Below are 15298 nucleotides of genomic sequence, written 5' to 3' on the forward strand. Positions count from 1 at the left end.
GCTCATTGACCGGCACGAAGACCGGCCAATCGACTTCGTTAGCCCCGCCCTCTACGCAAGAACGGCAGGGCAAGCTAGATAGAGAGCGCGCGATGATGGAACGGGGAGGGCGCGGGCGCTTGCGCAGTAGGGCGGCCGCTCCCGGCCGCGTGCGGCGCGCAGGTCGGCGCAAGCGCGGAGGCTGGGGCAGTTGGCCGGCGCGCCACCGCGCATGTGTATCAACTACGAGGGTGGGGGCCGGGCGGGAGGCTTTTCGAGTAACAGCGCAGCTGAGGTCACTGAGCTGGCCGGCGTGTCGGGTCCTCCGGGGCCGCGATGGTCCCTTCCCAGCCTTAGCTGCGGGAGGAATAGCGGCGCGGGCCGCCTTGGGAGCTTGGTCTCTGGGGCCGGCTGGGTGGCAGAGCCCTTCTCTCCCCGAGCGCGCCCCTCGCCCTCCTTACGCAGGTGCGACTCGCAGTCGCTGGGAGCGGTGGCCGCGCCCGGTCTCCTGCCCGGGGCACGCCCCCGCGGCTTCCACGCCGGCTCCCCAGCGCCCTCCTCCTGCGCTCCACTGCCAGCCCATTGGAGATGATGGGGAGCCAGGATGTGGAAGTCACCTCGCAGCGCAGGAAAAAGGCTGGTGGGGTAGGAGGGAGAAGTGGAGGGAACCCCCGTTAGTGCGAGATTCTTAAGGTTTGGGCTTAAATGACTACTTTGTCCGGAAAAGAGGAAGCAATAGTAACAGACGTCTGTTTTCCAAACTAGTGAAGGGACCATGAGAGCACGAACAACTGAACAGTCGCTTATATCTGGTCATGAAACAGAACAGTACCTTCTTTCACACTTCTTCCTCCCCAAATTGGTGCAGCCCCGCATGTGCTGGAGAGAAGTTGTCAGTAGTAAAGTAATAGAACGGGTTTTTGGTCGTGTAACGCTGTGATTCTTCCCCAGGCACCGCACCTGTTGGTGTCCCGATGGAGCAGCACGCTAGCCCTCCCAGCGGAAAAGGTGTGTGTCTGAGGCCCTGCTCCCTCTCCCCTGAAAGCCAGACCTTAAGTGCTCAGAATTTGGGAAAGTCATTCTAGCCTGTATGTATTTTTTTTTTCCGTTTTCTCCGTTGATTGGAAAGTATTTGTAGCTGTTCTAGGATTCGGGGCGCTCCGCAGGCTCAGTCCGTAGAGCATGCGACTCTTGATCTCAGGGTCATGGAGTTCAAGCTCCCTGTTGGGCGTAGACCTTACTTTAAAAATAAATAAATAGATGGGAACATTGCTGTATTCCCAATGTCTATAACTGGATCTGTTACATAATAGTTGCTCAATGATATGTTGAGTGAATACATTATTCTTCCTTTGTTTCGCCTCTTACTACTTAGAACAAGACTTCATGTGCAGGGGTTCCAGGATACATAGTGTTGACCAGAGTAAACAGATACTCTGCTTGAGGGGGGGCGGTCCCACTCGGCGGGCAGGGAAATGCCTGGGGCAGGACTGACTCCAGAGCCCAGCCACGTGGAGTAGGTGACTCCATCCATCTGAGAGGCTGACTATGTCACAGCTTAGACATAATCGACCGCCTCTTTTCACAGAATGTTGTGACTGGTAAAGAACGTGACCGTGGAGTCCTCCAGCCCGGATTTAACCCCAGCACTGCCACGTGGCTAGTTGTGGAATCTTAAGCAAATTTCCTAACTAAAGTTTTCTCAAATAAAATGTGGAGAAAGCTACCTACTTCTTAGGGTCATTGTGAGAAATAGATAATGTGCGTAAAGCACCTTTTACTGTTATTTTCTACGTTCTGCTTCCCGTTGCTGCTCCCCAACCTCCTCCTCTGTTGTGTTGTCAGAGGTGTGGTTCCTTTATGCATTGTGTGTAAGTATTCTTCACACCTTCACACCTTACAACCTGGTAGAAAATGTATCCTCCTGTACCTAGGATGGGCCTGAATTGTTGAGAAGTGCATCTGTATGGAAATTAAAGTTAAATTTTTCCAGTGGTGAAAATAATCTCGAGACCCCAGTTTCAGCTTCTGTCTCCTTACCATTCTGCACGAGCCATCAAATGACAGATGAGATGAAGGGAAAAGAAGATGGAGGGCCTATAGCAGGGCTTGGAAAATCCGCAAACCCAGCCTAAAAAACCCTACAAGACAGATTTCCTTCACCAGGAGTAATAGGGAATAAAACAAATTTCCATTTTCGTAGGCCCAGTGAGTTTCCAAGTAGAAAGCACCTCAGCCTGGCACCTGTGTGTGAGGACTTCCCCCCCGCCCAGGCCACACCTCTGTTGCACTTGGAATTAAGGACAAGAATACGACATCTTCCTTTATACAACCTACCTGTCCCACTTCTGCCCCCAGGCTTGTTTTCCATGAAGACAGCCTTCCTGTACCTTCATCCTCCAAATCCCAGCAGAGACAGGATCGCTTCCGGGGAGCACAGTCCCCAGCTGCACAGATGTGTTCTAGATTGGGTGCTCTCTCGCACTTCTGGAGTGGAGTAACGTGCATGCTCGATCACTTAGTGATGATCTGCACCTCAGGACTCTCAGTTCCGTGAGAGCCGCCACCACGTGTGTTGGCTTGCTGTGGCATCGTCACGGGTGGATGCTCACGGGCACTTAGCTGTCTCCTAGAATGAGTGGATTCAGTTCTTCTGTCCTTGACCTTGGCCTGGCAGTGACTTGCAGGCTCCTTCAGAGGCCCAGCCATTTTGCCTCTCCGTCCATTGCTTCTCTGTACGCTTTGCCGCTTCCTTCTCATCTTCCAAACTCCTGAGGACGAGCTCCCCAAGATCCCATTTTCTCTCTCAGTTTTTTACTTTGGAGAGCTGATTTGTTTTTGCAGTTTCTTTATCCCCTCTTTGTGGCTGGCCTGGCAGTTTGACCTTTCACCTGAGCTCAGTGCCACCTCTGCCTGTTTTTGTAGGTATTTCTACCTGGACTGCCTAGTCTCCACTCATTAGTATGTCCAAAATACGATTTATGTTAATCTAATGGGGCCCCAACTCAGACTCCCCTGAGTAAACAAGGAAATTCAGAGGCTTGTGCAGTGGGAGGGAGGCTGAGATGGTCACAGGCCAGGAAGAAGGCCTGCAAGAGCTGGGGCCTCAGGGACTGTACTGGGGGACACAGTGCCTAAAGCTGTCAGTCAGTCCATCTCTCTCCTGTGCTCTTGTTTGTACCCTCTTGCTTGTATCTGCTCCTTACAGCATGCTGGCCAAATTCAGTAGCTTTCATCTGCCCCAACTTTACATTTTCCCAGCATAGCAGATCAGAAGAAAGCAAGCTGCTTTGACAACAGAATCCATATATGGATTCCCAGCTTGCCCATTGTGCTTACTCCTTGGATCATTCACAGTTGCCAAGGAGGATGAGATACCGTGGTTGGCCTGTGTTGTCTCACACGCCCCTTCCTCCTGGGGAGGAGGTCCCAGTATGGCCTGGGACCTGGGGAGAGTGGTTGTCCAGAGGAAGTGTTGCTCACTAGACAAAAGTAGCATATGTCTTCTGTAGAACTCATGCCCTTCCTACAAATCCATTTTTCCTTCTAACTTAATTCTTTTTGCCAAAGGTTATTTATTTTCCCATCAAGAACTTCTTTCACATCCAGCCTATTTTAATAACTGTAGATTAACAAAATACAGTTTTTATCACATTTTTTCTAATCCTAAAAGGCTCAATGGCTTTCCATTGTATTCAAGAGAAAGCCTGAAGTCTCAGATTCACTGTTGTGAAGGGTCTTCCATGGCTCATCCTGCTCTCCTGCGTTCCTCTTTTCTCCCACTTGAAATATCTTTCCACTCATCAAAAGCACCCTGTGTTCAAGGTCCAATAAATATCCTCTACCTGCCTGGACTCTTCTCTATCGTACTCATGTTGAGCTCTTGCACCTTTTCAAAAGTATCCATTTCTATGTTCAAATAACATTGAACTTTGGATAACTCAGATAAAAGACCTCATTTTCAGGGTGCCTGGGTGGCCCAGTCGGTTAAGCATCTGGCTTAATTTTGGCTCAGCTCATGATCTCAGGGTCATGAGATCGAGCCCTGCATCCGGCTCCGCACTCAGCATGGAGTCTGCTTGAGATTCTTTCTCTCAAATAATTAAATCTTAGTAATAATAAAGGTCTCATTTTCACCCAGACTGTCAGACGCATCGTTTAGGTCCTTAGGTGGATACATATCACATTTCGTCAGTGCCCTGTTTGTCTCCCAAAGAGATAGTACCTGAGAAACCATGAGTTCGAGGTCTTGTGACGCCCGAGTGTCTAGCACAGGAATAAGCATGTGGCACACGCCCGTGAGCACTTGTCAGGTGTGAGCTGAACCCATCCCTGCTTGGTTTCCCTTACTCCCACTATGGTTTCTTTTTTGTCTTATGTAACTTCAGTTGGAGCTACTAAGGGCAGGGCCTTGGCACCTGTGTTCATAGGCCAAATGCAGAGATCTAGTTAGAAAGGCTAGAAATTGTTAGAAATAACTCTGAATAGTTGCCTCTGGTTTTGTTCCAGCCAAAGAGGAAAGTAATGTTGTGCCTCTTTGTCGAGCCAAACACTCCCCTAGCTTTATTAATCTTCAAGCAAGTTCCCCACCGGCCACTTTCCTGAACATCCAGAACACAAAGCTGCCCTCAGGTAAGGATGCAGGGCAGGTTCCCCAAATGGACCCCATGCAGGATGGGGAGGGGTTGCATGGAGGAAGTGGCCTGAGCTTTCTCCCGTTGATCTGGTGCCAACTCTGGGTCATTGGCAGCTTGTTGATTATTCAGGTCTACTGATTTCATTTTCTTCCCGATTCTACCAATTTGTGTTGGTTTCCTTATTAGCACTTTTACTAGGCTAGGTGACTGAAAGGAAAATTTTATTGCTTGCTAGTGGCTAGGGAAGGGAATGGTAGGCATTAGCTCAGTTTGTCGCATTTCAGTTATTCACATTCCTGCAGGGAAATCAGTGGGCGTTTAGGATACTGGCGGGGAGCCTAACCAGGTGCTAGACAGCCATGACAACAGTGTTTGCTGACCTCAGAGTTTAACAAAGAAGTCAAGGCCGATAAATACACAAAAAAGTAGGCAAATGACTCCCAAAGTTACCTAGGAACTGGCTGCATGTAATGTCGTTGAAAACATTAGGAAAAATTGGGCTAATGCAGCAAGACTGGTTGAAATGAGGCAATAGGAGGGGCTGCAGGTCACTGCTGATCCGACACTGTGTCAGGTAAGAAGGAGGCTAAGGCATCCCTGGGGCCTCAGTCGGATCTTTGCACTCACTCATCAAGTATGTTTTGAATACTTAGGCACCAGGGCATGCTTTTAGGTGCTGGGAATACAACAGTGAGCAATCAGACAAAACTCCCTGCCTTCCTGGAGCTTACGTTCTAGAGAGGGGACTTCAACAACAAATAAGTAATCACAGAACATGCTGTATGATCATAAATTCTATGGGAAAAAAATTTAGCAAGGGACGAAGGTATCAAATCCCAGTGATGGTTTTCCAGTTAAAATAGGGTGGCCGGGTAGGCGACAGGCGAGCAAAGGTACATGTGCGCCGAGTTGTGCAGGAAACATTAGAGCCCTCCCCACCCCAGTACAGTTACAGAGTCTCCTGTCCCCTTTGTACCTCCTTTGCTCTCCCTTCAGGAGTTGACCACAAGCCCAAGGAATGCCTGGGACTCCTAGAATGTATGTATGCCAATCTCCAGCTCCAGACCCGGCTCACCCAACAACAGATGGCTATTTTGGAAAATTTACAAGCATCCATGACACAGCTGGCTCCTGGGAAGGGAAGCAAGAACTCTTCTCTCCCAGCCTTATCCCGCAATCTGTTGTTAAATCACCTGCCCCAGTTCAGTAAATGAATTGTGGAACAAAGTTACTGTGTATGTTTTCTCCGTTCTCCCCAGCAAACTCTTGGTGGAACCTGGGCATAGATATTCTGCACATGGTTGGTTGGTTCGCAAGTTCACAGTAAGTGCTCGTTGGATGCAAAGCACTGGACAAGGCACTTGGGGATATGTATCACGGTAAAGACCATCTTAGGGATTTACTGTCTAACAACGCAGCTAAGACCGATAATTCATTGCAAAATGTAGTGGTCCTTGGAGGGGCCTTGAGGGGGAGGGGAGTTGCGAGGGGGAGGCAGCTGGACCCATCTTGGACTCTGGCCGCAGGAAGTGGTCTTATGGTGCCACGTGATGGAGTGGCGGGGCATAGATAGATGGAATAAGGTGGCTTCATGTCAGTTGAGAGGCTTGGACAAAGACCTTGAGGTAGGAGAATAAATCATCAGAAATTAGGAGAAGAGGGCGCCTGGGTGGCTCAGTCGGTTAGGCAGCTGCCTTTGGCTCAGGTCATGATCCCGGGGTCCTGGGATCGAGCCCCGCATTGGGCTCCCTGCTCAGCGGGAGGCCTGCTTCTCCCTCTCCCACTCCCCCTGCTTGTGTTCCCTCTCTCACTGTCTCTCTCTCTCTGTCAAATAAATAAATAAAATCTTAAAAAAAAAAAAAAAGAAATTAGGAGAAGAGGCTTCCCCCCTCCGCCCCCCCGAATATAGGGTGTGAGGTAGAATGGAGAGCAGCTGAGAACTGACCAGGTAGCTTTCCCGGGGCAATTGTACTAATGGCGGCCACTAGAAGCTCTGATTTTATTTGAGGCACTGGAGAGCCATTGGAAGCTTTCCAATAGCAGCAGGGCACGGGTAAGGTCATAGAAACAACATGGGCAGGCATTTTGGGGTGGAGGGAGAATGGCACTTGAGAGACCTGCATAAATTGATAATCGGATGTGAAACTACCATGGGCTGGATAAAGGGCTTAGAAATGAAGACAGGTAATGTCCTCAGGACAGAGTGGGTGAATCTGAGCTCTACTGCAGAGAACGACTGACTACCAGCTTCGAACTTGAAACACCAAGACACAGCATCTGTAAATTTCTCCACTGGGAAGTCAGTTTAGCTTTAGTGAGGGGTCAAGTCCAGCCATAAATTTCCAGTCATTGAGAAGAGGACACATGAGGTTAGCTTAGCCACGTGAGCCACACTGGGTCGTCACTTTCTTACAGATGTGTTGGCAACTTACTCTTGAGACTGGGTCCTCTTTCCACAGAGGCCTTCTTTTCCTATGGAATGCGGGGAAAGAGCTGGGTTGGGATGCAGAGGTGAGGAGGAGAGAAAGCAATAATTAAGAAGAGGACTTCACTCTCAATCTGGAGGTGTTTTTAGGTCTAAAATGAGTCTCTTGTAGACAGCATATGGATGGGTCCTGCTTTTTTATCCAATCTGATACCCTGTGTCTTTTGATTGGAGCATTTAGCCCATTTACATTCAGAGTAACTATTGAAAGATAAGGAATTGGGGCGCCTGGGTGGCTCAGTTGGTTAGGCGACTGCCTTCGGCTCAAGTCATGATCCCAGGGTCCTGGGATCTAGCCGCATCGGGCTCCCTGCTCCACGGGGAGACTGCTTTTCCCTCTTCCTCTGCCCCTCCCTCCCATTCGTGCTCTCTCAAATAAGTAAGTAAAATCTTAAAAAAAAGATTTTGCTGGGGCACCTGGGTGGCTCAGTCAGTTAAGCATCTGTCTTAGGCTCAGGACATGATCTCAGGGTCCTGGGATCGAACCCCGTATCCAGCTCCCTGCTCAGTGGGGAGCCTGCTTCTTCCTCTGTGCTCTCCCTCTCTCTCTCTCTCAAATAAATAAAATCTTGGGGCACCTGGGTGGCTCAGTTGTTAAGCGTCTGCCTTCGGCTCAGGTCATGATCCCGGATCCTGGGATCGAGCCCCGCATCGGGCTCCTTGCTCTGCGGGGAGCCTGCTTCTCCCTCTCCCACTCCCCCTGCTTGTGTTCCCTCTCTCGCTGTCTCTCTCTCTCTCAAATAAATAAAATCTTTTAAATAAATAAATAAATAAAATCTTTAAAAAAATAAAAAGATTTTGCTCATTTATTTGAAAGAGGGAGCCTGAGTGGGGGGAGGGGCAGAGGAAGAGGGAGAAGCAGACTCCTTGCTAAGGGGGAAGCCTGACACGGGCCTCAATCCTAGGACCATGAGATCACGTCCTAAGCTGAAGTCAGACACTTAACTGACTGAGCCATCCAGGTGCCCTTTATTTTTATTTTTGAGAGAGAGAGAGAGAGAGCCAGTGGGGGGGGGGGCGGTGGTAGGCAGAGGGAAAGAATCTCAAGCAGACTCTGCACTGAGCTCGGAGCTTGATTCAGGGCTTGATCTCACAACCCTGAGATTATTACCTGAGCTAAAATCAAGAGTTGGTCACCTAACCAACTGAGCCACCCAGGTGCCCCTCAATTAAAAAAAAAAAAAAATTTAAGTCATGCTAAATGGAAAGATAGTCTATGTTCATGGATAGGAAGACTCAATGTTGATAAAACATCAGTTCTTCCCAGGGCGCCTGGGTGGCTCAGTTGGTTAAGCGACTGCCTTCGGCTCAGGTCATGATCCTGGAGTCCCTGGATCGAGTCCTGCAGCAGGCTCCCTGCTTGGCAGGGAGTCTGCTTCTCCCTCTGACCCTCCCCCCTCTCATGTGCTCTCTCTCATTCTCTCTCTCTCAAATAAATAAATAAAATCTTTAAAAAAAAAAAATCAGTTCTTCCCAACTTGATCTTTTTTTTTTTTTTTTTTAAGTAGGCTCCACGCTGGGTGTGGAGCCCAATGCGGGGCTTGAACTCACAACACTGAGATCAAGACCTGAGCCAAGATCAAGAGTCAGGACACTTAACCTACTGAGCCACCCAGGCACCCCATTCCCAACTTGATCTATAGATTAAATGTAATCTTAATCAAAATCCCAGCAAATTATTTTGTTGATATTGAAAAACTTATTGTAAGGTATGTATGGAGAGGTAAAAGACCCAGAATAGCCAACACAATGTTGAAGAAGAACAAAGTTGGAGCACCTTGGAGATGGTCCCTGACTCCAAGACTTCATATAAAGCTGCACTAGTCAAGAGAGTGTGGTATTGGTGAAAGGCTAGACAAATAGACCAATGGAACACAATGGAGAGCCCAGACATAGACCCACATAAATATAGACAACTCCTCTTTGACAAAGGAGGAAAGGTAATCCAATGGAGAAAGGATAGTCTTTTCAGTAGTGTTGGAACAACTGGACATCCACAAACAAAACGTGAATCTGGACTCCTTTCTCTCTCACCGATGTCCAGTCCTTCAGTAAGCCCTGTCAGTTCTAGCTTCCAAATCTACCCAGAGCCCAACTGCTTCTGTCTTCTCCATGTTACCATGACTACTGGCTCTTGCCTGGATTGTGGTGCTGGCCTCTCGACTGGCTGCCTGCTTCCACTATTCCCTACACTCCTGCCCCCTGGGCAGCCAGAAGGTCCTTTAAAATAGTAAATCAGGGGCGCCTGGGTGGCTCAGTCATTAAGTGTCTGTCTTTGGCTCAGGTCATGATCCCAGGGTCCTGGGATGGAGCCCCGCATCAGGCTCCCTGCTCGGCCGGAAGCCTGCTTCTCCCTCTCCCACTCCCCCTGCTTGTGTTCCCTCTCTCGCTGTCTCTCTCTCTCTGTCAAATAAATAAATAAAATCTTTTAAAAAAATGAAGTAGTAAATCAGATCATATTATTCCTCTGCTCTTAACTCCTCTGTTGCTCCCCATTATCCTTACAGGAAGGTCACGCTCCTTACCAGGGCCTTGAGTGATACGTGTCTGGCCCATGCCTCCCTGCACTGCCTCCTTGCTCACCACACCAGCCGCCTTGCCCTCCATGCTGTTCCACCTCAGGGGCAGTGCGTTTGCTGTTCCCTCTGCCCAGGGGTCTGTGGGAGCCCCTTTCTGGCTTCCTGCTTGCATCTCCTGTGTCTCCCGAGGCCTTTCCCAGCAATCTGGCCTCACACGCCCTTCCCTTCCATCACTCCATCCTCTCGCTCAGCCTTGTCTACATCAAACCTCTTAGGGCATCTTAAATAGCTATTTGTGTGTGTTTCCTGAATCTCCCCCACTAGGAAAGCGTCTCCTTGAGGGCAAAGTCAGTGTCTTTATTTGTTCACTGCTGTATCCCCAGGGGCAAAGCCAGGCCTGCTTGACCTTGCAAAGTGTGGCTCAATAAACAGCTATGAACGAAAGGCTGAGCAGCTATGACTTTGCTTACCAGCATCAAGAGCTCCAGATTTCACATCCCGCCTGTGTCTCAGGGGCCTGGTGTGCTGGCAGGCCTGCAGGACGGAGACCCGGAGCAGGCAGCCCACGTCCTAAGGGTGCACTAGATGAGGCGAAATTTTCCGGTGTTCACGGCCCAGTCCAGTCCCTCTTCTGCAGCCAGGAGCTTCCTAGAACCAGCAGCCCCTGTCAGAGATGGAAGGGACCCACCTCACCACCTCCATGCTGGCTGTTCCCGCCCTGCAGTGGACGTCCCCCACCAGGCCCTGGGCAGAAATCTGCTCTACAGTTGTTCTGTCCTGGGTCATATGTGAAGAACATTTCTGCTCAGTTGCTCCCTTTCCAGACAAGACAGGTGTTCATCAAAACTCATGTTTGGGGAAGACTGGCAGGGAGCATGGGGCTGGCCTAGGAGAGGGAGTCCCTGGACTCCCTGCAGGGGGAAGCAGTAGGACGTGAGCCAGCTTTCCCGGCTGGTCCGGGATGGACTGTGGTTCTGGTTGGTTCCGTGGTGGTGGTGGAGTCCTTGGGAGCACTTGGGAGGAAGAGAAGCCGGGGGGACACGTGGTGTTCTGTCCCCTGCCCCTTTAACTGTGGTCACACCCACATGACCCATTCCCCTGAGCAAGCTCCCTGCCCCCGCACCCTACATTCCCTCCTGGCTTTTCTCTTAAGGGGCCCCAGTCAGGCACTTGAGGATTAGATGAACACCCTTCGTTTTGTGCTCAAAACTAAGGACTGAGGGCCAGTCTCCAGACCTCCCTAGCAGTGCACACATTTCCCCTAAGGCAGGAAGCAGGAGGAACAGAAGGCAAAGAAATGGCCATACCGTTTACTTGCGTGTTTCCTTATTAACAGCAGTAATTACCATGAGCTCTGCTGCTGAGGACACCCTGCGGGTCACGTGCTTCATGGACATTCATCCTCACAACAGCCCTTGGGAGGTGGGTTCTCTCCCTGTAACAGGCGAGGTTCAAGGCTTGGTAAACAACTTGTGCAAAATCTCTCTGGGACAAAGCTGAGCCTCTGACCTATGTCCCCACGTTCCAATATGCCCTTACCTTCTGCACTTCGCTGTCTCCCAAAACTTTTACTGTCGGGAATTCACCCCAGACCCCCAGCAGGAAAGGCTAGGATTGTACTTTGGAAACAGGGCTACTGTCAAGCCCTAGCAACTGAGAGATCGTCTCCTCCGTCTTGGCGTCCTGAGAGCAGAGTGCGGTTCTGTCCCGTGCGGGGGCGGCGGAGTGTCGGGGAAATCCCCCAGAACCCCAGAATCCAGCACAGCACCTGGCCTGTCACAGGAATGCAGGTAGAGTGTTAAATGCATGAAAAAAACTGGGGACTTGAGATCACTGCCTCCTGACAAACTTTTTTCAAGGTACTGTCATTTTGATTTTACAGATGAAGGAAGCTTAAGCAAAAACGATCTGACAGTCTTTTATGTGCACACTAAGATGGTGAGGCCCTGGGCAGAGAAAGCCATGTCTAAGTTTCACCATGCTGTGTATGTAAATACAGCAATGTTTTACGTGGCTTTGCAGTGGCTGTTGTCTTCAGGAGGGTCTGAGGTCTGCAGTTCGTCCAGCCCCAGAAAATGGGCATTGAGGAGCTCTCTAATATAGCCTCTTTTCTCTTCATACCAGAGCGCTGCACAAAAAGGAACCCCTTCCTCCACCCCAGCTGTGAAATTAGGCTAGATCTCAAAGTAAGCATCACCTCCTCTTGGAAGCCTTCCCCCTGACCACCCCACCACGGGTTAGTGCCCCCGGCCTGTCCCCAGGACAGCCCTCCGCAGCCTGATCCTGCCCGTTCACTTACATCCCCTGAGGGCGGGGGCTCGGTCTCTCTCCAGCCGCCCCCCAGCCCCAAGCACAGTGCCCGGCGCTCAGCAGGTGCTCAGTGTGTTTGAGGAATGAAGGCGGGCTCTGCCCTTCCCCGGATCTCCTCTGTCCACGAGTTGTCCTGTCACTGGGGATGCTGGTCGGATGGCCCTTCTGGAATGTGCTTGTCCCAGGCCCCAGGCCCCCACTGCTCACCCCCTCCAGTTCCGACAGGAGCATGCGTGGAGGCTGCCCCTCCGCCTGTTGCTGTCCCGAGTCACCGTGTGCCCCACGGTGTGCTGGAGTCAGTCGTCTGTTCTGTCTGCTCAGCCACTCCAGACAGTACTGATGGCCACACTTGCCGAAGCTTACAAGACGCCGGCACTCGACGTCCACTCGGGGCTCCTCGAAACCGGTCCTACAGATGAGGAACCCGATCCAGAGGACTCAGTACTTGCCCGGGGCCCCGCTGAGGCTCTGGAGGGTGAAGGAACACACCAACACGAGTCTGACAGGCTCTGGTGCTTTGCCACTTGTCTCCCATTGGCTCCCATGATGCTGCAAATAGCTCAGGGAGCTACAGGAGCCAGGTGGCTTTGGGGATTCCTGAGCCGAGAGAACAGGGAGCCAGGAGGAGGTGACCCCCGTGGAGAGCAGCTGCATGCACCCCCGCGTTACTCAGTAACCCAAGCCTCGGTCCCCACAGACCGCCGGGCCATACCAGGCCAGGGCAGGCAGCCCACGGCAGTCCCCTTGGCCACCCTCCAGGCGCCCAGCTGGTCACGGGTGGGAACTGGAGAAGGGAGGTCCGAGATGGGGCAGACCCCCGGCCGGCAGGATGGGAGCTGGTAACAGACTCAGGGGCCCCTCGGGGGAGGTGTGGGTGGAGGGAGGATTGAGAAACAAAGCCCCCCCCTTCCACCAGAGCTTCCAGGCCCAGAGGAGGCAGGGGGAGGGCAGGGGCCCTGACATGTCACTTGGATGGAGCCTCTTCTTTCTGGGTGGTGGGCCAGGGGAGTCCTCACAGGTGGAGGCCTGTCAGGGGGGACCCTCAGAAGGGGAGAACTGTCAGGATCTTGCCCTCTGCTGGACCAGGGGTGGTAGTACCAAGCTGGTACCTCTAGTTATTAAAATATAATGATCTTTCCATACAGGTTGGCAAACAGATGTTGCCCAGGTGTCTACTCTCCACAGGCTGGCCCAGCTATTCTGGCCCTTCTGGGGGTTCCCTCTAGACCTCCTGACATCCAGTAGATCCAGTGGAGGTCCCTCTAGACCTCTAGGACCCACTGGACCCACCTGAGTCATGCATGTTGATTAGAATCTCGGGTCATAGACCCAGGCCCTGGCCCAGGGTTGGTACTAAGCGAATAGTTGTTGGATGCATGAATGAACAACAGAGGAGGGGGAATCTGAGATCCAGAGGCATTCAGAAACTACGAGTGATGACAAGTGAGACAGAGAGGGGAGGCTCCCAGAAGATGCTGGGAGGGCCCAGCCCACTCCTTCTTGCTCTCCCTGGTTCTTCAGCTTATGAGGGCTCTTCCCCTTGTAGGGCCTGTCCAGACCCTGCCTGGACAACCCGGAGTGGCCCCCACTCCCAGACAGTGCCCAGAAAGCAAGCCGCATCCCTGGGGCAGAAGGCTGGGCCTGGGAGGATATCCCAGATAAATTGTCCAAGAATCATTATCTGACCAGACATCTCCTACCCACCCCCAACCCCTGCAGAAGGGCCTAGAAAACAGCCTTCCTGCTGACCAAGTAGTGACAGAGAGCCTCTGGGCCAAGGGCCAGGGGCCACTGAAGGCCAGAGAGCCTGCTTGGCCTGCTGGGAGCCGTACCACAGAGGCTGACCCCTGCCCTTCCAGGCCTGCTTGGCTGGGGACTGACTTAAGTCAGGAAGCTAGACAGCTAGAATCCAGCTGTCCCCCAGAGTCCACGCTAGGCTGGAGGCTAAAGCCCATGGCAGGAAGGGAAGAGGAGATGAACTGCACAAAGGACAGAAGGGGAAGCAAGGAGGAGGGTCAGGGACTGCACTGTCTCCCCTGTCCCTGCGCATTGCTGTCAGGAGCCCCACTTTGCATCTGCTCTGGGGGGTGGCTGGTCGCTGTGAGCCTAGGCAACATCCTCTGGGAATGGTAGCTATTCCTTCAGACAGGGGTCTGGTACTTCTTTGCAAACACCGAGAAGCCCCTCCCACACAACAGGCCCCTCAGACTAGGCTGGGCAGCAGGGTGGACGGAGGGCTTCCCCTCCCACCAGCCCCATTGAGACACCCCTCCGCTTTTCTTCTGTGAAGCCCCTTGTGGCCCAATAGTGCCAGGGTCTTCCGCCCGTGAGAGCCCTCCAGGGGCCCCGCGCCCACAGGGTAGAGGCCATGCGCCTCAGCAGCGCTTTCAAGGCCTTTCTAGACTCCCCCCGCCCCAGCTTCAGTCCCTGAACACACTGGGCACTCCCGTGGCAGGCTTCTGTCTTTGCAGGAATGTCCCCTCCTCCTTCTTTGCTTGCCCAATTTCTAGGTTGTCCTTCTAGACTGCCTGCAGACATGACCTCCCAGGAAGCAGCTCATGTCTGTGCCCACCTTGATCCCCACTGCCATGGTGGGTTCTGCTGCCTCTCCTCCTGGGCCCCCATGGCCTCTGTGCTTCCTAAGGTCACACATTCACCCCACTGCGAATTCAGTTCCCTCCTAGGTGTTGGTCTGCCAACTGCACAGTGGCTCCTGGAGGGAGGGGTCATGTGGTTCATCTCCAAAGCCTGGCTCTCAGTAGGCGTCAGTCAGTCTGTGTCCTTACCGTCTCTCTCTACCTGGACCCCGGCCGACGTAGACCTTGCTCGTGTTACAAGGGGCTCCTGACTCCGGGCCGAGAAGACCCTTCTCCATCCAGCTTCCTTTCTTTCCAGCTGCTGAGGCAGGCCAGGTCTCCTCATACCCATGCAGGCGTGCAGGGAGCCCAGCTCTCAGCCTGGCCAGCTGCTGGGCGTGGTGGGAGGCCTAGGAGGCTTGGGGCCCAGGGGAGAGACTCTGCTGCTGAGGCCGGGTTAATCATCAATGCCTGGACAGCGCCTCTTTACCTCCGTTCTCCATCTGGCTTTTTCAGTTGGGAAAAGATTGAGTAACCCCTCAACTGTCTCTGGTGTTAACCCTGGAGGGGCCAGGCCCCGGCCTTAAACGGCCTCTTATTCCTTGGGAAACACTCTCTAAACTAACACCACGTTTGAGGGCAGGGTCCTCCCCCATCCCCCCACTCTCCCCAGGTCCCTCAGCCGTGCCCCATCGGGGCAGGTCACAGGCCATCTCCAAGGACCTGTCCGAACCCGAACAGCGCGAGGGGCAGCTGGGCCAAGGGAGACAGGGCCTGGGGGTCCTGACGCCT

The 15298-nt window shown here is 52.4% G+C and overlaps 1 protein-coding gene and 1 long non-coding RNA gene across 5 annotated transcripts; one reads left to right on the forward strand and one right to left on the reverse strand.

Annotated features, from left to right (window-relative positions):
- The first annotated feature begins 72 nt into the window (after window positions 1-72).
- On the forward strand, window positions 73-5843 carry TSACC (TSSK6 activating cochaperone). 4 transcript variants are annotated; one of them, XM_045876639.3, is made up of 4 exons: window positions 78-444; window positions 931-987; window positions 4489-4611; window positions 5613-5843. In XM_045876639.3, the coding sequence occupies exons 1-4, from the start codon at window positions 93-95 to the stop codon at window positions 5828-5830; spliced, it is 750 nt and encodes a 249-aa protein (XP_045732595.2). In that variant the 5' UTR covers window positions 78-92; the 3' UTR covers window positions 5831-5843. The 4 variants fall into 4 exon arrangements, with proteins under 4 accessions (XP_064449801.1, XP_045732595.2, XP_045732596.1 ...); XM_045876640.2 differs by lacking the exon at window positions 78-444 and adding an exon at window positions 451-624; XM_045876641.2 differs by lacking the exon at window positions 78-444 and adding an exon at window positions 451-615.
- Window positions 5844-6713: 870 nt separating this feature from the next.
- LOC123845807 (uncharacterized) lies at window positions 6714-12774 on the reverse strand. The gene is made up of 5 exons (XR_006791098.3): window positions 12138-12774; window positions 11160-11393; window positions 10928-11055; window positions 10091-10284; window positions 6714-7109 (listed from the first exon to the last, which is right to left on the reverse strand). It is a non-coding gene; the product is annotated as an uncharacterized LOC123845807 (long non-coding RNA).
- Window positions 12775-15298: the final 2524 nt, after the last annotated feature.

Source organism: Mirounga angustirostris, unplaced genomic scaffold (genome assembly GCF_029215605.1).
Source record: "Mirounga angustirostris isolate CCGP_5_RB_7025 unplaced genomic scaffold, mMirAng1.0.hap1 SCAF_6, whole genome shotgun sequence".
Taxonomy (NCBI): Eukaryota; Metazoa; Chordata; class Mammalia; order Carnivora; family Phocidae; genus Mirounga; species Mirounga angustirostris.